This window comes from Mytilus californianus, unplaced genomic scaffold (genome assembly GCF_021869535.1).
Source record: "Mytilus californianus isolate M0D057914Y unplaced genomic scaffold, xbMytCali1.0.p SCAF_3, whole genome shotgun sequence".
In the NCBI taxonomy this organism is placed as follows: Eukaryota; Metazoa; Mollusca; class Bivalvia; order Mytilida; family Mytilidae; genus Mytilus; species Mytilus californianus.
The window spans coordinates 70,148,496-70,175,370 of record NW_026262679.1 but is presented as its reverse complement, the minus strand read 5'-3'; the positions used below and the strand labels follow the sequence as shown (position 1 = coordinate 70,175,370).

General features: G+C 31.6%; 2 protein-coding genes across 4 annotated transcripts in view; one reads left to right on the top strand and one right to left on the bottom strand.

The window, feature by feature from the left end:
• Positions 1 to 2,999: 2,999 nt before the first annotated feature.
• Positions 3,000 to 24,432, bottom strand: LOC127734983 (putative methyltransferase C9orf114 homolog). Its single transcript, XM_052245039.1, has 11 exons — positions 24,314 to 24,432; positions 20,443 to 20,473; positions 17,933 to 18,052; positions 17,502 to 17,587; positions 15,868 to 15,938; positions 14,922 to 15,061; positions 13,287 to 13,417; positions 12,447 to 12,519; positions 7,938 to 8,142; positions 5,628 to 5,775; positions 3,000 to 3,093 (listed from the first exon to the last, which is right to left on the bottom strand). The coding sequence occupies exons 1-11, from the start codon at positions 24,368 to 24,370 to the stop codon at positions 3,025 to 3,027; spliced, it is 1,131 nt and encodes a 376-aa protein (XP_052100999.1). The 5' UTR covers positions 24,371 to 24,432; the 3' UTR covers positions 3,000 to 3,024.
• A 211-nt stretch (positions 24,433 to 24,643) lies between these two features.
• Positions 24,644 to 26,875, top strand: part of LOC127734981 (cytosolic purine 5'-nucleotidase-like) — a 71,727-nt gene continuing 69,495 nt past the window's right edge. For all 3 annotated transcript variants that reach the window (XM_052245035.1, XM_052245033.1, XM_052245034.1), the window contains exon 1: positions 24,644 to 24,709. The gene's annotated coding sequence lies outside the window, so the exon portion shown is untranslated. The remainder of the gene's footprint in view (positions 24,710 to 26,875) is intronic.

Genomic DNA, 26,875 nt, shown 5'->3' with positions numbered 1-26,875 from the left:
TACACTATAACACAAGTTATTGTCTGGAAACTAAATAGATGCTTATGTGGGCCTCTTTTTGGCCCCTAATTCCTAAACTGTTAGGACCATAACCCCCAAAATCAATCCCAACCTTCCTTTTGTGGTTATAAACCTTGTGTTTAAATTTCATAGATTTATATTTACTCACACTAAAGTTATTGTCCGGAAACCAAGTGTCTTCGGACGACGACGACAACAACGTGATACCAATATACGACCGCAAAAATTTTTGGCGGTGGTATAAAAATTGGCTAATCAGAATAAAGGATTGCCTGTGGAAGCAATGCTTTAAAGTCTAAATCAAATTCTAATGAGGATCATTTGTAAAAGGCCATCATACATAATACCAGTCAAGCTTGTTTAAAATTTGGAAATATGATTTCACAGCTTTATGGGTGACATATAATGATGTGAAGTGATAGCAATAGATCACATGACCTTTCAGGCCTGGTGCTCTAGTTTAGAGAGATGTGAGGTATGTCAATGAAAAAGCAACCCAAATACAGGAAAAATAACAAACATTGTGACATCTGTGTATTACAAACCAACACAGTTAAGACTGCACACATACCATGGTTGTGGTACAATTGCTTCTATTATTTAGAAGTTTTCAGTCATTATGTGTTTATTTGTTTGTTTGAGGTGTCATGCCATTTCTATAAATTGCAGATTTAAAATTCACAGCTGTCAGTTGATTTGGTGCAGTAATTTAAAAAAATTTTACTAGCAAACTCGATCATCTACTGATGAAGTCGCATATCGCCTTTTAGAAAATGACTGGAAGAGGTCTTGAAAAAATATGGTTTTGGTGTAATGCTGTATTGATTTTGAAAAGCTACTGCAGTATAGTTGAAAATTTGGGCTAATTTTTATTTTTACAGTTCTTATTCTTTAGAAAAATGAAAACTACAAATAATCTATGGCAAATTGCAAGGGGAAACCATGATAAAAGAATGAAAACAAACATGCACTGGAAGGTCAATAGTAATTACTAATTCTTAAAAAATCTAATTAAATACACCAAATCATTTAACAACTGTTCAGGAAAAGTTTAATTTACAAACGGGAACGCATGGAAAAGAAAAGAAAAAACAATATTATGGCTCCACATGCTCTGTGTTGATTGTTTATCAATGTAACGATACGGTAAATTTGAAAGTTAAATAGCTTGCATCCTTTATTGCTGATTTTTTTTGCTGTTTATAGTCTCTATTTATACGTTTTCAAAATAATTGATAATAAAATGCTCCGCTGGGCGCAGCTTGATACGACCGCAGAGGTCGAACCCTGAACAGTTGGGGCAAGTATGGACACAACATTCAAGCTTGATACAGCACTGAATTTGGATTGTGATTAAATATTTGACACAGCATAGTTTCTGACACAGAATTAATGTGGTCTAAGAACTTAAAAAATTTTAATTTACCTATTCAAACCATATCATTATTATTTGCTTTTATATATAAATCAGAAATAACCAATTTAAAATGGAAAATTTTAAAGAAAAAAAAGGGGAAAAAAAATCCCCCTCAAATTTTTTAAACCCCCTTATGATTCATCACCCCCAAACTCAATCCCAGCCTTCCCTTTGTGTTACAATGTATGGTGCCTTGCAGTACAATTTCAGAGAGATCCGTACACTTGAACACAAGTTATTGTCTGGAAACTAGAAAAATGCTTGTTTTTTTGCCCCTTTTTTGGCCCCAAATTCCTAAACGTTTAGGGCAATTACCCCCAAACTCAAACCCAGCTTTCCCTTTGTGATATGGAACCTTGTTGTACAATTTCATAAAGATCCATACACTTACACACAAGTTATTGTCCTGAAACTAGAAAAATGCTTGTTTTTTTGCCCCTAATTCCTAAAATTTTGGGGCAATTACCCCCAAAATCAATCCCAGCCTTCCCTTTGTGATATGGTACCTTGCAGTACAATTTCAGAGAGATCCATACACTTGAACACAAGTTATTGTCTGGAAACTAGAAAAATGCTTATTTTTGGGCCCCTTTTGGCCCCTTATTCCTTAACGTTTTAGGCAATTACCCCCAAACTCAATTCCAGCTTTCCCTTTGTGATATGGAACCTTGTAGTACAATTTCAGAAGGATCCATACACTTACACACAAGTTATTGTCATGAAACTAGAAAAATGCTTGTTTTTTGCCCTTTTTTTGGCCCCTAATTCCTAAAATTTTGATGCAATTACCCCCAAAATCAATCCCAGCATTCCCTTTGTGATATGGAACCTTGTGGTACAATGTCAGAGAGATCCATACACTAACACACAAGTTATGTCTGGAAGTTACAAAAATGCTTATTTTTGGCCCCTAATTCCTTAACTGTTGGTACCATAACCCCCAAAATCAATCCCAACCTTCCTTTTGTGGTATTGAACCTTGTGGTAAAATTTCATAGAGATCCATTCACTTAAACTAAAGTTAGAGCGCGAAAACCAATGTGTCTTCGGACGATGACGATGACGACGCCAACGTCATACCAATATACGACCACAAAAATTGTTTGCTCTTACTCCTAAATCCTGTGTGCTTAGCGTATAAGTAGCAAATATCAATTTTTAAGTCTTTTGTTTTGACGCAGCTGGGGATCAAACCAAAAATCTTCTTCACTGGAGGCTATCACTCTACCAAAAGACCACTGAGGCAGTTTACAAGACAACAGATAAGAAAAAATCTAAAACTGCTAGCTTTTATCAAGGTAGCCATGATGGTTAATTGGCAGAAACAACAAACCAAAAGTTTAAACTAGATACACTTATAGTTAATTCAGGCCGATTTGGTTGAAATTGGTCCAGTAGTTTCATAGGATACCAGTAAACATTTTTTAACAACTGACACTGAATGATTACAACAGCTAACATGGCCCATAAGATAAGGTGTCAAGTGAGTTAACAAAAGTACAATATCATCCAGCACAACAATGGAATCATATCTAAAAGGAAGATCAAATAAAATGAAGAATGATAAAACAAACAATTTATTTTTGTCATGAATCTGGAGATCTGTTTCTGTGAAGTTGTGGTCGTAGTGATGATAATGTGATCAAAATGGCTTCCTAAAAAGAGAGAAATATCTTTCAGTATAAAGCATTGTAATTTGTTTACACATGTTTACCTAGAAATGCATGAATTATTTTTACAAGAGCAATTACACATGTCATCAAAATATTGTTTTATGTCTTGAATTAGGATGTATTGTTTTCAATGAAAATAAAAACCACCAAAATAGAAAAGTAACCAATGTTTATTAACTCTAAGATTTGCCGAAGGATTCTATCAAAGCAAATGTATCTTTTGTGCAATACTAGAAAAAGTCCTATAATTCTGTTATAGACAAACTGAAAACTCTACAAATTTTGTAGGAATTTTCAATTTTCGTAAATTAAAAAATTGAGTAAAAAATCTATGAAAGGAGGAGTGTTTTGGGCCTGTAAATATAAAAAAAAATGAAAAAGGTTCTCCTGAACCCTTTGTCTCGTCTGGACTGCTGTTGGCAGTGTAAATTGAATGTTGACTGCCAAAAAATAAGTCCTTTTAATAGTAAAATACTGAGAAAAAAAAAGAAGAAAACTTTGCTTAGGATGCTGTCTTGATTATAAAGAAGCTTCTGTCCAACTTTTGTAACATTCCATGAAGAATTGACAAAGATATTTAAGTTTTAAAATCTTTTACCACAGACTGCACCTAAATTTTTAAGGTGAATAATAAGTCCATTATTTAGTAAAGTACAGCAAAATGATGAACAAAATGTAAATTTTACTCTTGAAAGTAACTTTTGATTTTTGAGATGCTTCTGTAAAAATTTCCAGAAATTCTATGAAGGTTTGAAAAAGGTTATTAAAGTTTTAAAAACTTTTAAAAAAAAATGTATCTGAATATTAACCGCGAAAAATTTTATCAGTAAAAAACAGAAAAGTAAAAAAAAACGTTTAAACTTCAGTTCTGTCCAAGTTATTTGAGGTATAAAAAACTTTAACTCCAGAATGTATCTAAATGGTACCGGTAATTAAAAAATACTATGTCCATCTATCAGTAAAATACAGAAAAATAAAAAAATATATTTTCAAAATCTTGTATCAGATGCTATCTCTTATTAATACAGAAGCTTCTGTTCCGATTTCATAAAATTCTATGAAGGTTTGACAAAGTTATTGATTTCTACCGTAATAAGCCCTGTATAGTTTGCACTGGTAAATTGTCTGCATCCCCTTCTCGTCACGAGAATTCAGGTAAAAAACTGTTTGAAAATGTCTAATGAAACTCCGGTAATTTCCAATCGTGTGTGATCATTTGCAGTATTTTCAAGGAAAAACATGTTTTCGAAACATCATCATATAGAAGTTGAAATTCTTGTAAATGATTCTAAAACACTTCACAAGTGTTAAAATAAGTCAAAATCACAAAAAACAAATAATTGAGAAACTTGTGTTTGTTTAAACAGCAACTTCGAATAGCACGTGTAAACGAAAATAAATACGGTGAGAGTGTTCAGAAAATCTGTACTTAATAAATATCACTAGAATACGACTTTGAAAGTAAAACAGTTCCATCCTCAAGTAAAATAATGTTTAACATATCTATCACCTTAATGTGTGAAGTATCTTAAGCTAAAACAAACATGTGTTAGTACGAAACATCAAAACGGAACGAATAACTGATTATGTTTTGTAGTTTATACATCGTTATGCATAAGCTGGTTCCTGGCTGACTTATTACACTTTTTCTTTTTTTTAAAATTCAAATGGATTCCATTTTCTTTTATGCAATGCAGTGAAGAGAAACAAGAAATTTGTAATGAAGCATTTAATTTTGAAATTTATCCGTTTATATTTGATATGGAATAAAAGTGCATATTATATGGATTAGGTAAATTATTAGTTTTGAAAATCATAAGAGCGCCCACTACAATTTCAATAACAAACCTGACAAAACTTAAACAAACCTTGCGAAATCAAATTTTTCTCTTATTTCTTGCTTATCATACTCTATAATCCTTACCCCTTGTGGCAGGTTCAATTTTGGAGAACAAAACCGTGGACTATACAAGCCTGAATTGGGTAATAAAACTTTAACCCAAGACTATATCTATACAATGTGCATATTCAAAAGGCTTTGTCCTTTCACAATACTAATTTTCTAAAATGTTTTACCTTATTGAAGTTTGGATTCATCTTTTCAAACTGATCAACTGATAAAATATTTTAGCTAATTGATAGTAAAAGGTTATTTTTTGGGTAGCAATAATTATGCTTTATTCTATTTCTCTGTATGTGTATGTATAAAGTCAAGTTTTAGTATAATTTTGTCACTTTGCCCAATTTATTGTCATATCATGTCCATGTAAATCATGAAAAGAAAATAATTAAAAAAAAACAATCTTTCATTGTAAAACTCTACCCTAAAGCAAGAACCTACTTTACTTTTAGTAAACTCTCTTTAGCATAATAATAATTGAATATTTTTAACCTTTTACGTTTGAATGATAACTTTAAAGCCTTCTATTTTTTGTTTTAAAAAAAAATAAAAATTTAAACTGCTTTCTGTAAACCCAAAAATATCTGTTTACAATTTTTCTTTCTCTATAACTCACTTCAGTTCTGATGGTGCGACTCCCTTGACACGGGCAGGTGTTGAGGTAATGTTGGAACAACAAGCTAGGATCATCTACATTCAGCGCTTCATCTGCATCTAAACTTGCCTCTAAACCTTTAACACCACCAAATACTACTAGTGCATGTCTGAAATCCGATGTTACAAATTGTCAAAAAGGTATTTAAAAAAACATAAAAGTGACTCATCAGAAATCTTGAACAGTACTTCTTGGCTTTATTTGTTTAAGATTCCATGCAATTTTTTTAGAATACTTATGGCACTGTTTCACTATCTGTTCACTAGAAAGAGGTTGGGTACATTGTTTTTTCAGCTGAACAAATTTCCTCATGTTGCACTTAGAATTTTGAAAATCAAAACAAAAAACAAACAAAACATTGTTATTTGGTATGATCAGATAATATATGGCACTGTTTCAGATCTTTTTATAACTAGAAAGCAAGTTTAAAAAACCTATATAACTGAAAAATCTGCTCCATGTTCCTTTTAGATTGATAAAAACTAAACAATCTGCTCCATGATAAAAATGATAAAAAAACAAAAAAAAAACAAATGTAATTTGATATGATGAGCTGCATATAATGACAAAATTTTGAAAGGAAACATGAGAGCTATCAAACCAAGAGATCTAAATGACAGAAACTCTTGCTAAAAAAAAGCAATATATCTAAATGGCAGAACAATATGGTGAATTCTTAACATAACCAAACATCTTACAAATGAGACATCTTCTTTACAAAAGTCCTTGGAGAGATTGTTTGGTTGTCATGTGACCAGTTTAATGCACATAAAATTAGTGTGGTTAAATATCTATAATCTAAACAGAAGACATGTTTAATTTTGTACTTTTCATACTGTGTTGTATAAATAACAAATAGCTGAGAGGGTTATAGAGCAGATTGTTACCTCGAGAAAACAGTGCCAACCCTCTTAGGTATGTGATATTTAATTTATTAAACTCAATGTTCTGCCAATATTGTCTTTTAAATTTTTAATTGGAAATAATTAACTATGACGTCATGGTCATAACGTTGTTGTTATTGGAAAAACAACAAAATTGAAGCGAGATGTATCATTTATTTTGACAGTCTATGAAAAAAATTCGGAGGCCAAAACATAGCAATTGAGCATTTTCTTCAAAATTATTGATGTAAATTCTATTCATTGTCCTTTAAATTATCAATTTTGATTTGTCTGAATGGGAGGATAATATTCAAAAATTGAAATAGAGTAAACAAGTGAAACTGTGAGCTACTGCTAACTGATGATACCCCTGCCCAAATATTTTGGTAACCAGGAAGTTGTTGAGTGATGAATCTGAAAACGCATCAAACGGTATAGGCGACTTATATAAACCCTGAAACCAAATTTCAGAAATCCTTGTATTGTAGTTCCTGAGAAAAATGTGCCGAAAATTTTCAATTTGGCTATCATGTGTAAAATGATACAAGTGTTCAGTAAACAGGAAGTTGTTGAGTGATGAAACTGAAAACATATCACACGGTATAGCCGACTTATATAAACCCTGAAACCAAATTTCAGAAATCCTTGTATTGTAGTTCCTGAAAAAAATGCGAAGAAAAATGTTCATGGGACAGATGGATGGACTGATGGACTGACGGATGGATGGATGGACGGACAGACAGAGGTAAAACAGTATACCCCCACTTTTTTAAAGAGGGGGTATAATTATCTCCCTCATATTAGCCAATCAAAATCTGGCATTTTAACGTAAAGTATAACAAATTTCATTAACAAATATTTTTGCATTCAATGTTATAACCAGTACCATGTCTACATTTGATCTTTATCTTTTTGTCTAGGTCATTGAATAGAATGACTTTCTATATATATAGAATAATGGCATTTTTGTTTTTAATAATGACTTCATCAGCAAGAATATTTGCTTGAGAATATGAAGTAAAATGAAATAATAAGTAAAACTACTTTATCGAGTTCAAAATGTTTGGATAGTTGTTTGGTTGTATGAATGAAGTCGTGTGCATTTCATTGATAAATTGAAGCGGATGGACACACACATGTGACGTTGCTGCACTGATACATGATGGCATTGCCTAATATTTTCTAATATCAAGTCCTGTCCATGATCTTGAAAATATTAGGCAGTAAGATCAAAGGGAAATGTACAAATTGCCGATAATTAGACAGCACAGTGAGGGCGAAAATAGCTGATACCAAATTACCATAGTTTGTACTGAAGAATTAGAAATTTTACTTCTACTTAAAGAGACATCTTAAATATAGTTAAATAGATTTTCCTAAGACTTACTGATAACCATCCGATGTTGTAAATGTATCTATATGTGATCCTTTTTCTGAAGTACCGATGGTCAGATCATAACCAGATTTATATGGACACTCAGTAAACACGGCACCTAAACTACTGGCTAATCTGACATTGTATCCCCAGTACAAATCAGCTTCTTTCTGTGGTGTAGATGGTGATACAACTATGCCTTTCCATTTCTTTTTCTCTATAAATAAAACAATACTTTGTTATCATTGACTGCATTAATTCAAGGGAATAATTATTCATTTTAACAAGTTAAGAAATGTTGACCTGAAATGTCAAATCTGCAAATTGTAATAGAAAACTGTATGGTGCAAATGTAAAACTCATGAATCACTTTTTAAAATAAAATGATTATTACACTATGTTGCTATGTGCAAACTGTCTGGAAATTACATTTTATGTAACAGTTAACATTTCTTATCCTCAATTTAAAAGAAGATGTTCTGTTTCATGGACTTAATTGTAATGAACTTTGCAAATTATAATAAAAACTCAACGTAGGTCGTAAAGATGGTTGTACATGATAGCAGTTGATATTTTGGAATTAAAGGGATACTTCGCAAAAAAATGAAAAATTGATATTATGTTGATTATATATAAAAAACCACAAATTCATAAATATTAAAGTTTAATTCTGCTAGATAAGAGATCACCATCGATTTTAAATTTAGTGTATCACTTCTCCGTGTGCGGCCATTTTGACATCATCCCTGAATAGAAACCACGATATATCTATAAACCACAATGGACCAAAACAAGCAGTAACCTAACGTAGCCGCAATTGAGTGTTGATATCTTGTCATACGTACGGTTGTTTTACCCGACAAGGAAAGCCTAAACAGTTTCCCGGCTCACAAAAAAGATTATAATAGACATGGTTGTGCATGCAACCTTTCCTAACTAACTTGATAAGGAATTTTTTTTTTGAATAACTAGTACTATGGTCCGTCGTTTTAAAACTGTTTTTTTTTCACTAAGTTTTTGAAACAAGAAATTTTAATGGAAATTAGTTAAAAAGTTCAAAGTGATAAATTAAGTGTTCCGTGTAAAAATGTTTTCGAAAATCTAGTGTGTTCATAATTCATTTATGTAATAATCTTATTTAAATAAATTCGGACCTTCCCTTATCTGATCACCAGCATGGCTAAAAAATTGTTCCCAGAGGTATTGTGAGTTGACAAGTCCAGGTATTCAAGCGATTTCCTGTCGGGCTTTCAAACTCTTATTACACAATTACATAAAGCAAGTACGTGCATCACTTCACCTCTGAGGGTATTGAGAAGTGTACACGGCCGATAACTTGTAACTTTCCATTTTGAAACTATCAGGTGAATATACATCTTTGTCTTGCGTGTCCGATAGTGATATGCTAGTCTTTACTAAACCATAGATATAATAGCCATTATATTTATGACTAAACTCATACGCTTGTTAATAAATAACATTTATGGTGTAAAGAATATTTATGAAAATCTAAATAATTCCCAAAAAAGTTTTGATAAAATAAAAATATATTTACATATTTTCCAAACGTAAATTGGGGAAAATGTAAGTAATTACTCGTTGTCAATAATTATGGACATTTTGAAAAGTACAAATATTGATTTAACAAAATGTACACATTTGTCGATCATTGGATTATACGCCTAGATAGAAGGTTACGGAACTATAGATAGTAGCAATTTAGAATATATACATGTATATTGAATATACGAGAGAAACATCCAAAACCAATCTGATTTAAATACAGGTCGATATCTAACTTGCTTTGGTTCATCGAAGTTATGCACATAGTAAAATCACAGATTTTTATTTCAATTAGATTATTTTGAACAGTTTAAGAAAGTCGTCATCATCTCAATGGTTGTGTATTATGTATAATAATGTGAACATGGTTCTATTATACCGGTAGTACCTCATGTCAATTTTCCTGTTCCGACATGCATGTAATATATATGCCACTGGACGTACACTAATGATCCCCAAAAAGCTTATTTGAAGAAATAAAGAAACTTCACTCCGAATAGACTGATAGTAGATGTATTAACGTCTGGTCAGCTAGAGGGTTGATTAATTTATTTAGTTAGCTTAAAAGGGAAGGGGGGGGGGGGGGGGGGGGGATAAACCATTCCTAATATTGCACTTATGCATAAAATATTAAATGAGAGTAATATAAGAGAAAATATAAATACGAAAAGTCGCATATCTGGTAAAAAAAAGTCTCACTGGCAACTTTAGAATTTCACGTACAATTGTCATTCTTAATCGAAATAACGGACAGTCATTAAAATCAGAGACATATAATACATAATATATGTCTCTGTTAAAATACATGTATGTACACTTTGATAAAAAGGGGTGCTGCAGTTGCATATTATTCATCATAATTCTATTTCAAGTATATACTTTCCTGTCATTCTTATAAATTAACGCAGAGACATGTAACTATACATCTCTAGTTAACGACAATCAGCCATATAAATATTTGAATCTGATGTGACTAACCGTTCATCTCTTTCTTTTTTCTTCTTTTTTTATTTTATTTGGGCAGGTACACAAACATTGTAATGATAGATATACTGTTCCCATGTTGGGAGGGGGCGGTGGTTAGAGGTGAAGTATATCGAAAGATACAAAATAAGAACGTTGTATTTATGAATTTACATGAAGAATTCTTATCTTGGGCGTAGGTTTCTTTTTTCTTTTTTAAGTTCAGTAATTTAAATTGAGAGAAAAAAATCTAGTCAGAATTTAAATCGTACCGGCAATTTCCACCTAAGACTCCTCTAAAATCATGAATGGTCAAGCTTCACAATCATCAGAATTTTCTTTGCATTGGTACATTCTGTATCGGAAATGATTTACCTTGACATTTCCGGGTATAACAGAGCTACTTGTATATTACCTGTATGTGGTTAGGTGACGTCCCATGAGGTCTTACGTATACAGGTTCACATTTATAATGGTTTCTGATATAACAAGGTTTCATGACATTCACACTTCTGCATGTTCTGTATACCAAATTCTTGTCTTATTTTCAGACCAAACGAGGATGTGAATATTTTCCAGGAAAAATATTGAGTATCAAAGTATCAAATTAATTTCCGGATTTTTTTCTTTCTTGGTATTAAATCACAGAAACTTAAAGAATATACTGCTTGTCCGCTTTAGGTGTATTCTTGTCAGTTAAGACTGACATATATTTCTCTGGTATATAGTGGGTTTATGAATGAATGATAAGTCTTGCAAAGGTACAAGATATAAAGCACATTGAACATTTATTCCGCCGGTCTGTCTCCATTCAAAAAAGGAAAGTTGACGTTAGATTGATTCTGTTATTTTTTTTTAAACATCGTTGGTCAAATAGCTAAAGTATGTATACGTTGTTTTAATAAGGGCATTCCCGATTAGGTAAATGTAGATTGCTGTGGACGAACCAAGCTATATTAATCATGTAACCGCGATAATTTTCTCTAAACATTGAAATATTCAAGGTTAATACCCATGATAATTTGAAAAAGTAAGTACAGTGTTTGGTTTATACGCTCGTTTTCGTGGGCCATTTTTATTTATAAAATAATTTAATTGAAAGTAATTCAGAATTTCGATGTTACACCAAAATACTCACCTATCTATTTTAAAATTAAGCTTACGCAAAATATAAAAGATATACATGTATATAACGGCGATTCAGGTATTTTTGCCACCGCATTCCACCCCAAATAATTAATGTTTTTATCATTCATACGAAAAGTTGTTCACACCTGTAACGGTGAACCGTGTTGGCTAAAATTCACTGAGTGAAGATCAAAAGAATAGAATTACAGAATGCTAATCTTTTAATTACCTTCCCGAATTTAACCACGCATTCAACAGGTAGTCACTAAGTGTCACAGTACAATACACATTGTATTTACACAGTACTAGTGGGAAGTGTTTGCTAGACTGAAGTAAAAGCCTTCAGGTGAGAATACAAACATGCATTTATAAAACAATATCAGTTATATATGTTTGTTCAAAATATCTGTCGGAAAAAAAATTCATAAAAATATATTCTATTGTATGATTTACTTTTATTACTAAAATCATATCAGAAATCCTTTGAATATAAATCGTACATTTTAATTTTGAAAGTTGCACGGCTGATCACTTTACTTTCTTAATTATTAGTTGGTTAATAGCTACACCAAAAGTCGTCGATGCGCTTTAAATCTAGTTATAAGATGATTAACGAACAAGACTTACAATGAGATTTATTCACTCCCGGCATGCAAAAAGACTTAAACTACGTCACATAAGTCAGGAAGTTGGAATAAATTAAATTATTAATTCCCAATTTTCTTCTTTATTAGTGTTCATATCCAGATAAAACTTGGTAAATATGTTTTTTATGGTATTATGAACATAATAAGATGAAAAGTAAAAAATCGTGAATTTTCCCTTTAATAAGGAAATTGAACAACTAAATTATGGAATAAATTTTACCTGGATCTTGGTCAGATAATTTGACTGTAACTCTTATTCCTGGTTGTAAATGTTTATCTATCTGTACTTCTTTCTGTAAACATATATACACAGTTTGTATGATCAACATTACATGTCTGTTGTGTGATTCATACAATTCTAGGCTTTTTGGTAAAGCTCAACATTAGTGTTATCTTGGAAACAAATTATTTAAGCCTAATCTTGCTGTATTTGTTGCAAATATACAACAAATATGGCAATTTTGGCAATTATGTAATTTAATATTGATAACACTGAAAACTTTAAACTTGAAAATGATAGTTGAGACTTCTAGATTCATATTATCCTCAGTTTCATAGATAATATAAGGAAGGTTTCAGAATTTGTGCATTGTATCCAAGCATTTTTTATGACATGTAGATTTACAAAAAAGTGAAATAAACATATGAAATTCTAAAATACAGTTGACTGGAGTTATCTTGAAACCGCAAGAGTTATAATATTTCAACTCAACTGAAGTTCGACTCAAGAGGAGCTTATGTAAAAACAATCAAGGGGAGACAACTCAAATTTGCACTAGATAAAACCAGAATTGTGTATCTGATTGATCTAGTCATGTTTTGTACTGGTGAACATCAATTAGATATATGTTTTTCATTTGAGGCAGTGTTTTAGTTTTCTGAAGTTTTTAAATACTGTATTGTTCTAATTATGCAGCTGCTGCTTTGAAACAAAAAGTACAATATATCATGTTTGTGAAACAAAAAGTACAATATATCATGTCTGTTTGAATATTACTAGTTTCATTCTGACCCATTCTTTACATACTGTTTAAATATATAATATATGTAAAAGATTTACCTTTAGAAGACCAACATTAGCAAAAGATCCCTTGCCAGTCTTCACAGGTTTATCTAACACTACACCCTCTCTGTACTGGCAATTGTCGTCTGCTCTCATGTGGTGGGGACTATCAAGGGGATTCAAAATGCCTGAAATAAAATAAAAATTGGTCTTGACCAACTGAACATTGATTGCTTTGGTTCTTATAGCATACTCAAGGAGATTTTTAAATCTACAACAAATCTAAATGAAATAATACTTTGTAAGTACACATGTATAGAAAATTGGTTGATGCTGCTTCTTTGCCAACTTGCAGCATTGAGCAGTAAGAGCAAAGAATGGTGTTACAGGGTTCACCACAGAATGAAAATCAAGGGTGGGGGAGAAAGTTCATCAAATCAGAGATTTTGTGTTGCGAAGTCGAATCAATTCCTTGTGCATGAATTATTAATTATATGCCTTACATGTATTTGTCATATATATAGCTAATTTGGAAAGGGGGTCTCACACAGATTTTGTAGTTGGTCCTATTAGTGGTCACCACACTTGTAGGAACATATCAAACAGGGAGAGTTAACTCCTGATGTGGCTTCCCAGATTGCAGGAATATTCTGACAAATTTTATCTAAATTGTCTTATGTAAAACCACATGGTAAAAAGGTCTAAATAGATAAAGAAATTAATAATAAAAAAAAATATTCAGTCACAGAATTTCAGTCACTTCAACCAAATTAAGCCTATCTAGCAGTTTATAAAATCAATTAACTCCCCTCTTTTCTAATACAATTATGTAAAGATATTATATATCCAGTTTACTCTTTTCCTACATTAAAAGAGTTTTAAGATAAGGAAACTCCTATTCCAGATCTATAACTGTCTAAAAATAACCAGACAATGTTTGTCTGTATTTAGGTATTACCCAGTATTTTCACGCCAAAAGAGATCATGTGACATTGTTGTCAACAAAAGGACCATGTGGTCAGGGAATCCATTTGTTTTCTGGATTACTGGTTTTATTAATCTAGTTAGGATATAAACATTCCATTTAAGGTATAGTCAAACATATGCATTTATAAAATAACTGTAGTTTGCAAACAAGTTTTACTTTTCAAATTGAAGAAACTGGGTCATGATCGTTCATTGGTTGTTACCTTGTTCAACCACGTGAGACCATGTAAATAATATAATCAGCTGTCAGTGACAATGTACATCCCATGAGGCAATTAACAATAATTCGACTTCTTAATTGCCACTGACATGATAATTGGATTAGGGATATCTGAAATTTAACTTCAATCTATTGAATTTTGAAGTGTGGCGGACAATAAAATAAGCGTGGCGCTGGGAATTTTAACGTGGTGCTAGAAATTTTAGCGTGGCGCACCGCCATCCTTAAATAGGTTGTGGTGATCCCTGTGTTATCATCTGAATTAGCATGTAATACCTTAGTATTTGCTGCTGGAAGTTAAGCAGTCATCAATTCACACCTTGACCTACAGTTCTTAGGGTAAATGACTCTTTTAAAAGTATCTGTTGTCATGTGCACTTATATTCATAATGATTTCACCATGCTACATCTTGTACATGTGTAAATACATAAAAAAAATCATTATAAAAATACAGTCAAACTAAGAACTCTGATCCATAAACAACCTGCATACTGTAAATCTTTGTGTTGTGGGAAGAAAGATTTTCTGAGATACTGTGGACATTCCAAGTATTGTAAGATTCTGGCCATTTGAACATTAGCATGACCTTTCTTTCCAACTCCTTGATAATCTCCTTCCACACTTCTGTGAATAAAAAAAATAATTTCTAAAACTGTCTAAATCTTTACTGTTTGAGGAAAAATTATTGTCATTTTCAACACAAGAAATACTGGAGCATAACTAATGAAGGTTATTCTGAAACTGGTATCTGCACTCTTGAATTGGTATCATTATGTTTATACTGCCTGAGACAGTAATAGTGACATATAAAATCACAATAGATAAAATGATATATGGCCTGATCTTTGAGTATACATTGTAGCCAGAACTATAAAAATTTTATAACATAAAAAGTTGAATAAATATATTCATAGCGTATCTGCCTTGAGGTCGCGGTTTAATATTCTGTGTTCTTATGCGCCAAGTCTTAATTGAGATCAAGAACATGAGTTTCCCAGGTAAGGTGTGCAAGTTTTTTTTTTAGATATATTTTGTTAAATAAATTATAATGATATAGACCTGGATTTCTTAACCTGTCAATATTCACATCTACTGGGTTTTCTAGAAAATTTTGGACACAGTCCTTATACATGTATTTCCAAAGTAAACCTATTGCATGAAATCAATGTAATCTACTGCATAGTGGGCCATGACCAACCTCCCTAAAATTATCTAAATATTCAAAATTATCAATATAAAATTGTTGATGATATAACCTGGTACTAATCTACTATTGCTTTACTAGATGACCAAAATAACTGTTTTGTACTTCCTGGGGCCATACAACAGATGCCATCAGTCCCAAAAATAAAGAATATATTATCATACAACAGCGCCTAATTCTTATATTGGAAATCAGCAAATTCTCTTATTTTGTATCAGTACCTTACCTGTCCAAAGATCCTGTTTCATCAAATATAATGATTTCATTTACATTAAATATCACTGCAGCTCTGGCTATCTGTAATACAATGTAAATACACTACGATTATAACAGATTATCTCCCTTCCTTTGATCTCCTCAGCTCTTCACAACATTAAATATTATGTCTTTGCAAAATTAATGTATTTGCCTAAGCCTTAGTAACTCTGATCCTGAATCATCATCAATGTATTGTTTAACAAAGCACTTCTAATTTTACCTCAGACTTATAATTATTTTTATTTACACCTGGTTAGGTTATAACTAAAGAAAATCTATTGTTTTGATCGTGAAAACTACATACATACAATTAGATAAATCAATTAAAAGATTTTTCTTATACTGGTATGGTAAAATATCAGCTTTATGTCAAAATATGAAGATTTCTTTGCATTCATGACTAACCAACAAAAAATCTTCATATTGTGACTCCAAGCTGATATCTTATAATATTATTATTTATAAAATACAACAATTTTTTTATTTCATAAATATCACAACAGCCTTGGCCATCTGTAATTATAAGCTATCAACATGATATGTTTTAAATTATATAAATAATTCCATGTATGTAGTTGGATGAAAAATTCAAATAAAATTAGTTTTAAATTAAAATGCAAAGGAGTAGGGGCAATAAGGCTTCTATTTGGCCCAACTATTACTGCAAATTTAAAAGTTATCACAAATATTCTTAAATTTGTCCGAAGTAGACAAAGGTTCAAGGTATTCAGAAAATAGAAACAAATTTTACATTTAACAAGTTACCATGGCAACAAGCCATGAAGAAATTTGTATATTTTGTACGATTTCTTTAATTTCCTTGTTTTACGTCAAATTTTAAGTATATTTTAGATCGGCAAAGTATGTGCGCACCCAAGAAACAACTTTAAATTTGGTGCTATTATGTCAATAGTTATAATAAAGCTTCTCTCAAATTATTTTGTTGTTTCTTGGCTGTGCACGATGTTTCCACAATGAAAATAATGATGGATAACTGCATAAATTCTGTATTTTTCATTGTTTTCATGAAAACGGTACATATTATGACGTAATTGTGACGTCATCAGATAAAAAATCTTAGGTTTTTCATTCATATTTCTTGACTCCATGCATTTCCAAACATTATGTGCCAATTTGGAATAGTTATCAAACATTTTATTTTCTTGGGCCAAAACCGGGCCTTAATGTCCCTACTCCTTTTAACTGAAAGAGCACATTTTCCTAAATTATTCTAAGATTTCTTATCCGAAATATCTGTTTGAGATCTGCATTCCAAAAATTAAATTAAACTTTATGAACTAATACCCATGCATGGTTGACCACAATGATATGGAATAACTGGCTAGTTTCAACAAGGAACTTTAAAAATACATTCATAACATAAAAATTGCCTAAAATCACAAAAGAAAATGTAGTGTCATTACTTCTGATACAACACAGAGCCATTGGGTGATGGATGTAATAAAATTTTTCTATACCTACCTGGACAAGGTTAAATTTTAGAGGATATAAAATTCAAAGCTAACATGAAGGGTCATAATACAGATCAAAAGATAATCTTCCTAATGTTCATGCTGATTAAAACTTGACATATATGTATACCTGTCCCGCTAAGTAAGTCCTGAGTTCTGGTGACTGTGCATTGTCCAGTATTGACCCTGGAAGTGCTATAGATAAGGTCTGCTGCACTGCAAAAGAAAATTATTAAATAATTTATAATGCCATGAATAACTGGTAATTATGTTTGTTGCTACATCTAATTATTTCAATAAGTTCTTTACTGGTTTTAATTATGTGATTTAACTAATCTTAGTGCAGTGTAAAGAGGTTTTTGCATTATAAGTAAAAAAAGATGTTGTACTAAAAGTAAACTAAATAATGTGTCAACACAAATCTATCTGTCACATTAATTGGAATTCACAGTTGTATAGTTATAGATGTTAAAAGCTTCTACATGTAGCAAGAATGTAATCTCCAAAAATGCCTCCAGTTGATAAAAACTACTTTCATTTTTAAAAATGTGAATGATGTACCTTTATTTGTTTCTTGCAGAACTTTCTTACTCTTTTCCTCTTCTTCTTGTTTTTGAGCTTGAACTTTCTCTAGGTTTTGTATTAGTCTCTGTTCTTTCCATTTTCTTGTTTCTGCTTTTTCTTTGAAGAAAATAAAAGTAGATGTAATTTGTGCTTTAGTTGAACACACAACAAAGTATAAATGCAGGCTGATTCATGTCAATGCCTAAAGATCTGACACATAAAATAAAAATATATCTGTATCAAAAATTAAACAATTACAGTTCTATAATACAAGAAAACATTGTTTGATAATTTGTCAGAAATTACTATTTCTCATTGGATTGAACATTTTCTTGAAAGTGGGAGATTTGACCTCCCTGTCAGGAGACTAGGCTTAAGAGAAAGATTTAGATGTGTTTATAATATATATATATATATTGGGAGGCTCCCATTGATAGTCAGGGTATTAACATGTATGCCATAATCAGAATTTGTTTGTCTCTGTTCATTTTGTTCACATTTTGCTTACTGAGGGTCTTTTATAGCTCATTTTATGGTATAAATCTGTTGATAATTGAAGACAACAAGGTGAGATATATTTACAGATGTTCTCTCTCTTGTCATATTTACCCTTTGGTTAATACCTTATTGGCAATCACACCACATCTCCTTATTTCAATTCATTTATTGTTTCAGGAATAAAATTCATCAGGTATACACATGAGATTTTCTCATTGTTGAAGGCCTTTACAGCTCTTCTATAAAAGCATGCAAAGCAAACCTTTGATCAACTTGCTAGCTATGTTTGCTTGGATGTTTGCAAACAATAGGTAGGCGGAGTTTCAGTCTGTTTTATATATACTGGGATTTGATTGGACAATAAAAATTGACATGCAATGAAGTTAATGTTTATTGTCCAATCAAATTCCATTATATAGTAAACAGACTGAAATAGACTACCTACCTTTTGTTTACAATCATCCAAACAAACATAGCAAGCAAGGTGATCAAAGGTTTGCTTTGCATGCTTTTATAGAAGAGCTGTAATTGCTTACATCCACTTCATTTGAACTTGGGTGGATAGTTGTCTCATTGGCAATCACACCACATCTTATCTTTTCTAATTTGAGAGTATAAACCAAAAAAGGCCTGCACAGAATTGTCAAAAAAAATCTACAATGATCTAAAATTTGGTTTGGGAAATGCAACCTTAGATTTAGTACAATTAAATAATTATTTATTACAATTAAATAATTTTTTAAACTTGAAAATTAGCCAAATCTATAATGGTTTGAGCATTGTGAATTTTTATCCAAGTTGGAAATAAATGAACTGTTTGGCATTGCTTTGACAATTTTAGCAAAATACATGTTTAAACATTATTAATATATAATTAATATAATTTGATTTAACATGCTAGGCCTTTGTAATTAATTGTGTAGAGCTTTCCACCCATGAATATATCATAACATGTAGTGTTTAAGATACCCAACTATTATCTATCTGACAGCCAAAACATTTTGGTCTCATGTCAATCATTCAATATGAAAAATCCATTTTTCTTTTAATATCAATTTGCTACTGTGTCTTGGCAATGGTAGAAATTATTGTTACGGACTGCCTTGGGAAAATGTGACTTATTAATTTTTTTTACTGCAATGAAGTAGAGCTTTTCTTTATAATCATTTTGTGATGGTATCAATTTTTGGATGTTATCTTTTCATAATTTTTCATTGGTCAGATGTTTGGTTAATGTCTGTCATATTTGTTTTTTGTAAATTGTTTTATAAATTAGGCCGTTAGTTTTCTCAATTGAATTGTTTCATATTTTTCATGTGGGGGCCTTTTATAGCCAACAATACGGTATGGGTTTTTCTCATTATTTTTACATTGTTCTAAAGTGTTTCTTTTATTTTTTTTCTGTAATGCCTGTTTTTGGCATGGTACCTTCAGAGTTCATGACATATTGCTAAATAGAATCTTCTTTAAAGTACAACACCCAATATTAAGCGTAGCAAGACATGATAGCAGCAATTAAGAACTTTGAGCTTGCTTTCAGTAACTACTAGCATTCTCTATTTATCAAGTTAATTTGATAATTATTTTGTTATCTATTATCATGATTATACTGTTATCTATTATCATGATTATACTGTTATCTATTATCATGATTATACTGTTATCTATTATCATGATTATACTGTTATCTTAGAGTTTAGTGCTTTCCTGGGCTGGTTTTTATGTGGTATGTTCTTTTCTGTGTGTTTTGTTAGTCTACTGATTGAGATTAAAAATCAGGAGGGTTGAGATCTCAAAAACCCACTTTAAACCTAGACATATTGTATAAACACCAGTCTATTGTTAATGATTGTATGTTGCCCGCTAGAAGTCTTTTGGTTATGTTTGTCCTTTGGTTGTTGGTTAATTGACATATACTTAACATCTCCCTTTACACATATCAATTTAAACTACTTTTGCTATTAACAATTCTTTCTCAGTTTCTGTATATGGTCTTTAAAATAGCTTACTTTCTTTTTTCCACTTCTTCCATTCTTTGGGCTACAAAATATACATAAATATTATTTAAATGCATGACACTGGTTAATTATATCAAACATTTGTATTGTAACTTTATACAAAATTGGTTTGTTAAAATGATTCTACGGCTGAAAATAAAATTTCACACTCACCAGAAGGCTTTTTGTGTTTGTTCTAGATGACAAAGCAGCCAACAATGTTGTCAATTCAAACATTACAAATTCTAGATCTAGTACATCAAAACAAACTGTAAAGCCTGAAATAACTTCAATTTACACCCAAAATATACATAAGGAGATGTGGTATGATTGCAAATGAGACAACTATCCACCAAAGTTCAAATAAAGTAGATGTAAGCAATTATAGGCAAATTTGGGCCTTCAACAATGAGAATAAAATACTTCGCTGAGCGCAGCCTGATACGACTGCAGAGGTCGAACCCTGAACAGTTATGGCAAATTTGACCACAATATTCAAGCTTGTTACTGTCTGAATTTGGATTGTGATCAAATTTTTGACATAATATAGGTTTCTGACACAAAATAAAGGTGGTCAAAGATCTTACAAATCTATTGCGCAATACTGTGCAATTGAAGATTTCTTCTTGAAACTTTTCAAAAATTCGAAATTTGAAAAATTTTGAAAAAAAATATGAATCCTTTAAAAAAATTGTAAACAAAAAATCCTCCCCCCCCCCCCAACTTATTGAAACCCCCCTTGAAGCAATAACCCCAAAACTCAATCCCAGCCTTTCCTTTGTAGTATAATTTCAGAGAGATCCATACACTTAAACACAAGTTATTGTCTCGAAACTAGAAAAATGCTTCTTTTTGGACCTTTTTTGGCCCCTAATTCCTACATGTTTGGGGCAATTAACCCTAATCTCAATCACAGCCTTCCCTTTGTTATATGGAACCTTGTGGTACAATGTCTGAGAGATCCATACACTTACACACAAGTTATTGTCCGGAAACTAGAAAAATGCTTGTTTGTGGCCCTTAATTCCTAAACTGTTTGCCCCATAACCCTTAAAATAAATCCCAACCTTCTACTTGTGGTATTAAACATTGTGGTACAATTTCAGAGCAATTGAAATACTTATACACAAGTTATTGTCCTGAAACCAGATAAATGCTTGTTTTGGGCCCCTTTTGGGCCCCTAATTCCTAAACGGTTGAGACCATCATCCCAAAAATCAATCCCAACCTTCCTTTTGTGGTATAGAACCTTCTAAAAAATTTCAAAGAAATCCATTCACTTAAACTAAAGTTATTGTCTGGAAACAAATGTGTCCTCGGACGACGACGACATCATACCATTATATGATCCCAAAAAATTTTTTGCGGTCGTATAAAAACCCATACTGTATAGTCGACTATAAAAGGCCCCGACATGAAAAATATGAAACAATTCAATTGAGAAAACTAACGGCCTAATTTAAGACAAAACAATTTAGGAAAAACAAATATGACAGACGTGAACCAACGACAACCACTGAACAACAGGCTAAAATTTCATAGAGATCCATTCACTTAAACTAAAGTTATAGTGCGAAAACCAATGTGTCTTCGGACGACGACGACAACGCCATACCAATATATGACCGCAAAAATTTTTGCGGTCGTATAAAAATCAGTTGAAAAAGACTGAACTCATCAGATCAATACAAAGAAAAACATCAAACAAAGCTTTTTTTGGACAGTAAATTTATAAGAAACAGGTCGTTTCATTACACTGTATGTAAATAATGATAGCAAAATTAATATTTGATTGGTTGAGACTATCCCGGATGGCATTGAACCCCATTGAACAAAACTTCATATTCCCCTCTGAACATCTGGACTACCTGGTACGATGTTACATGCGGTTAATGTACATAATGCTATAACTTTTTTAGTATAATCCTTATTGTGTTCAAAATTATTTCAGATGCAAGAACAAAACAAACAAAAAATCTTAATAATAGAATAAATAATAAACTTTTGATCGGTACTGTACATCATGTTTCGTTATAAAAGCAAGCAGATATGAAAAATTGAATGTAAATTAATTTAATATGTTCAGGAAGTAAAAATTGTGTAGGCAGTGGAATAAAACATTCATTTCCCTTTTGCTTGGCATGCTTCGCCTCATAGGGAGATATGAAGATTTATTCACTCTCGAAAAGTGATCAAATCTTCATATCTCCCTTATATAAGGAAAATACTATAAACCAACTTATTTTCGCAGATACTTTATTTCAGATTTAGCCCTTTGCAGTCCACTTTAAGACAATGCACAGATGCACTGCTGAATATAAAATACATTACTTTGTTACTTTTACCGTGTAAAATTCTTCCCAAAAATCATGATAAAAGTTAAAAAAATTTTACAAAGAAATATTTAACTATGTTTTCTTATTCTATGTCTGAAAAGTTTCAGACTGCCCTTCTTTATATTAATGCAATAACTTTTTTCTTCCAAGAAGACATTTTTGTTGAATAAATCCTAAGTGACAAAATATATGATAATACGAAATCATAGGCAATGATGAAATAAATATTCTTTGTGTGTATTATCTTATCTTTATTTTATGTACATGTATTGTTAATGTTGATGTAAAAGCTCTGTATATATCCTTGATGATTGGAAGTTTGTTACCCTAACTCGAAACGGAAGAAAAAAATCACAACCTTGGAGCAAATATTATCTACTGGGGATGTAAATATTCTTTACTTATTTGCAAACAGTCTGATACATTTAATTGATGAAAAGCTTCAGAAACATGGTCAATCTTTCTATGTTTCGTATTGTGACCCGATTCCGTAAAATAGGTAGACATACTTGTAAGTTCGTGACCTTTGTCTTGGACGGTGGCTTTTGCGCATGTGCAACAATATATAGGTCAGGCCTATTGTTTTATGTATTTGAACATTACAGAATAAATTTGAGATCAAATAACAAATGAATATCTCGAAAAAAAAGAGAGATTGGGACATACTAGCTTTTTATTCTCCCTACAAAAACTATACTAATTTTTACATGTGACTTTCAATGGTCAATTGGAAAGTCCAGAATTAACACTTTAAACACATTTAAGATAACTATAACGATGTCATAATGTCATTAATACATCAAAGTATTTTTTCATTCAATTTGCATTCAATGGCATAGGATTAAATTACTTTTATGAGCCAATATTCGGCAGGTTTTGTTTTATCAAAATATATCAAATCATTTTCTGATCTTAAAAAATCCGCTCACATACAGAATTTAAAAAATAATACTCTTGGCCTTAAAAAAAAGGATTGAGAGGCCACATAACCTAAAAATAGATGATGACTCATTGTTGAGATGTCAATAACATTGCTGAAAGGATTTTCCCAAGAATTCAACGAAAATTCTAGGAGAGAAAAAAACAGTAGTAGTGGAAATAGACGTTTAAACAAATAATATGCTAGAACATACACAACTTCTCTTTTTCAAGTCGATATAAATGAAAATGCAATGAAAAATATTCGGTTTAGTTTTTTTGAAGTAGCACGTTGCCGATGATAAATACTTTTGTATGACGTCACGAATAAAGTTAAAATCCTCAAATGTCACGAACTTGCAAGCATAACATTAACAAACTTGCAATCAACGACGATATATGCAGTAGAGCTTGTGTTGTCTATGTTTTAAGATGTTCCGACTTAAAAAAGAATTTTTTCTTTGTATTTAAGTAGGTGCGTCTTTGGCTGCGCTAGGTGGTTCCAACCTGCATGACCTGTTAAAACCATATATTTCCTGAAACCGCATGTTCTGAACAGCTGAATCTGAAATTGACAGAGATAAACCCTATTTAAACTAATATAAATAGTGCAACACAAGGTCATTTACATTTTGTGGCATATCAGCTTTTTCATAACTTCTCTTCTCTCCCCGATCCTCTTGCATTTTGTCAAAAGAAGTCAAAATAATAAAAAAAATGTGCAAGTATCTTTTCCAGAAGGGAGACAATTCCTGAGAAATACCTAAAACCTGGAATTTATTAGTTTTTATCACCACTCTTTCAAGTTTAGTATTAAGTTTTAATTATTTGTAGCGTTTATATTTTCACTAGTATTGAAGTTGTTTTAATACATTTTGTTTTAATTATATAATTAATATATTTAATCTTTTAAATTTCAAGATTAACTGAATAAAATGTTCTGGGTTATAGAACGTCTATCCTACCAGCTGTTCATTGGAAAACGACGCATTTGCCTTGATCATTACAATTCAGTTAATCTAACGGTAAGTCTGCATTATTTTAATGATTTTCAATAGTTTTACATATTTGGCAATTTAAGAAAAAATGTGTTACCTTTAATTTTTTATATAGCTTGAGAATCTTAAATCACAGCCAGACATACAATTAGAAATTCATCTGGACTGTCCGGGACATATTATAGTCTGACACTGAGTGACAGTATACTAGTTAATCTGGTTAAATATTGGAGCAATTAGATGGTTATAAGGCATTTGAACACATTTTTATTCCCAGAGAACTGCACATCAAGTTAGTTTACTACTCACTGGACCTGGGAATAGTATATCAATATGTCAATATATATGTTCCTGACTGGACACACTGGTACAACAACAAAAGAACAATAGAGATTCACTGTGACTGTGTATTCCAGCAAAAAATGTTTTGTCTCAATAGTATCTAATATCCGGTATCCTGGGGTACTTTAGACACAGTGAGATTTTTGGAAAATATTCTTTATTTAATGCAAGACGTTTAAGCCACACTACCACGACTACTGCTCTGGATATCCAGCCATAGCAGTTGGGGACACATTTTGTTTCAGCCATACAACCAGTTTGGTTTCCATAAAGTGTAAAGTTAAGGTAGAGGGGGGTCTAAATTAAAATACTTAATTTTTAACCGGATTTTCGAAGGAAATATCGTTATTGATTTGGGGATGTACTAGGGCGGACGGGCGGCTGCCAAACAGTGTTTCTTAAATAACATGAAAACGCTGTAATGATTTTTTTTCAAATTTAGATACGTTGTTTCTTGTGACTAAATGAAGGTCTAGTTCAATTTTCACTATTTTAGTATTTATCCTTTTTGAGTTATCACCATTTTTAATATCCAAAAGTGGTATTTTTAAATATTTTTCTCTTGTAATCATATTATGACTAAGCGTAGTAAATGTCTTATCTCAAACAGGGGCGTAGCTACCCGGAGGAACGGCAGCACGTGCATCCACGTCGTTTTCACAAAAAAAAAAAAAAAAAAAAAAAGAGAGAGAGAGAGAGGGACAAAGTTAACATATAGGAATTGGTCTTTCTATGTATGCATTTTAAAAACTACACAAAGAATAAAAGCAAGAGGAATACACATGCAGTTGAATTTTTAATCCTGTAAGACATGTATGTGTACGATAAATACATACAACTGGTGTAAACTTAGAGGAACTTTTATATTATGGGCATTGTTTAGAAAATACCAGCTACATAGTTGTTGGTACCACAACCATACCGTATACTCGCTTTGAGTGCAAAAAAAAAACATAATCCCTTTAGGGTTAACAAAAAAACTTGAAAATTATTATTTTACGCTTCGCCCCAAAGCACCCATCTTACTAGAATGAAGACTCTTCAACTCGTATCGATCCGGGAATAATGACTGTTACCTTGTGAACAAGTTCAATATTGACTAAGTATGTAGGTCTTGACAACACGAATAGTTCATTTTCACATCACGTCAACGTATCTAGTCCTGTGTGCATGTAATATTTGCTACCGGACATTAATAACCATTCAACCAATCAATAGCTTTCCGTATACTAGTAGATGAGAAGTTGGAACTGCTGTTATTATAAAAAAAAGTACACATTTTCCAGTACATGTTTTACGTTTTTATTTATTTTACAAAAAAAAACTTTTATATAGATTCGATAATTCAGAGTCATTTCTATATGGGCCGGCTATACGAATGATTGATTGTAAAACCATTTAAATAAATTGTTAATTCTAACTCGTTTTACTGGACTATTAGGTCATTCAATTTTAAAAAGAACTATCTGTCCGAGTAGGACACTAAACTGCTGATTCTTGTTCGAAAGATACACCAAACTTTTATTACACGTATCTTCACTGTTATCATCTAGATATTGCCATACAACTGGTCGAATGCATATGCATTTGTTTATTAGCTGGCTAATTAAAAACGCAGATTATTAAAAAGATCGTGATCAAAGTACCATTAATTCTGAAAAAGTTCATTAATTTCAACTTCGAATATTCCTAACTATGTAAAATTCGAAATTCCCATCGCTCTCTTGTAGATTTTACCCACAAAATTTTTAAACATTTAAATACATATGTTAAGCAAAATATATGAGAATGTGTCCACCAAGTATTTGGTATCCATGATGTTTATGCTAACAGAAACTCCACATATAATAT

What these genes read in the sequence shown, in the direction of transcription:
- LOC127734983 (XM_052245039.1), bottom strand. Translation starts at nt 24,370, where the DNA reads ATGCAAGAGGATCGGGGAGAGAAGAGAAGTTATGAAAAAGCTGATATG. An exon ending in TCTGCAAGAAACAAATAAAG is followed by an intron (nt 17,588 to 17,932) that starts GTACATCATTCA and finishes TTTCTTTTGCAG; the next exon opens with TGCAGCAGACCTTATCTATA. An exon ending in CTAATGTTGGTCTTCTAAAG is followed by an intron (nt 12,520 to 13,286) that starts GTAAATCTTTTA and finishes ATATGTTTACAG; the next exon opens with AAAGAAGTACAGATAGATAA.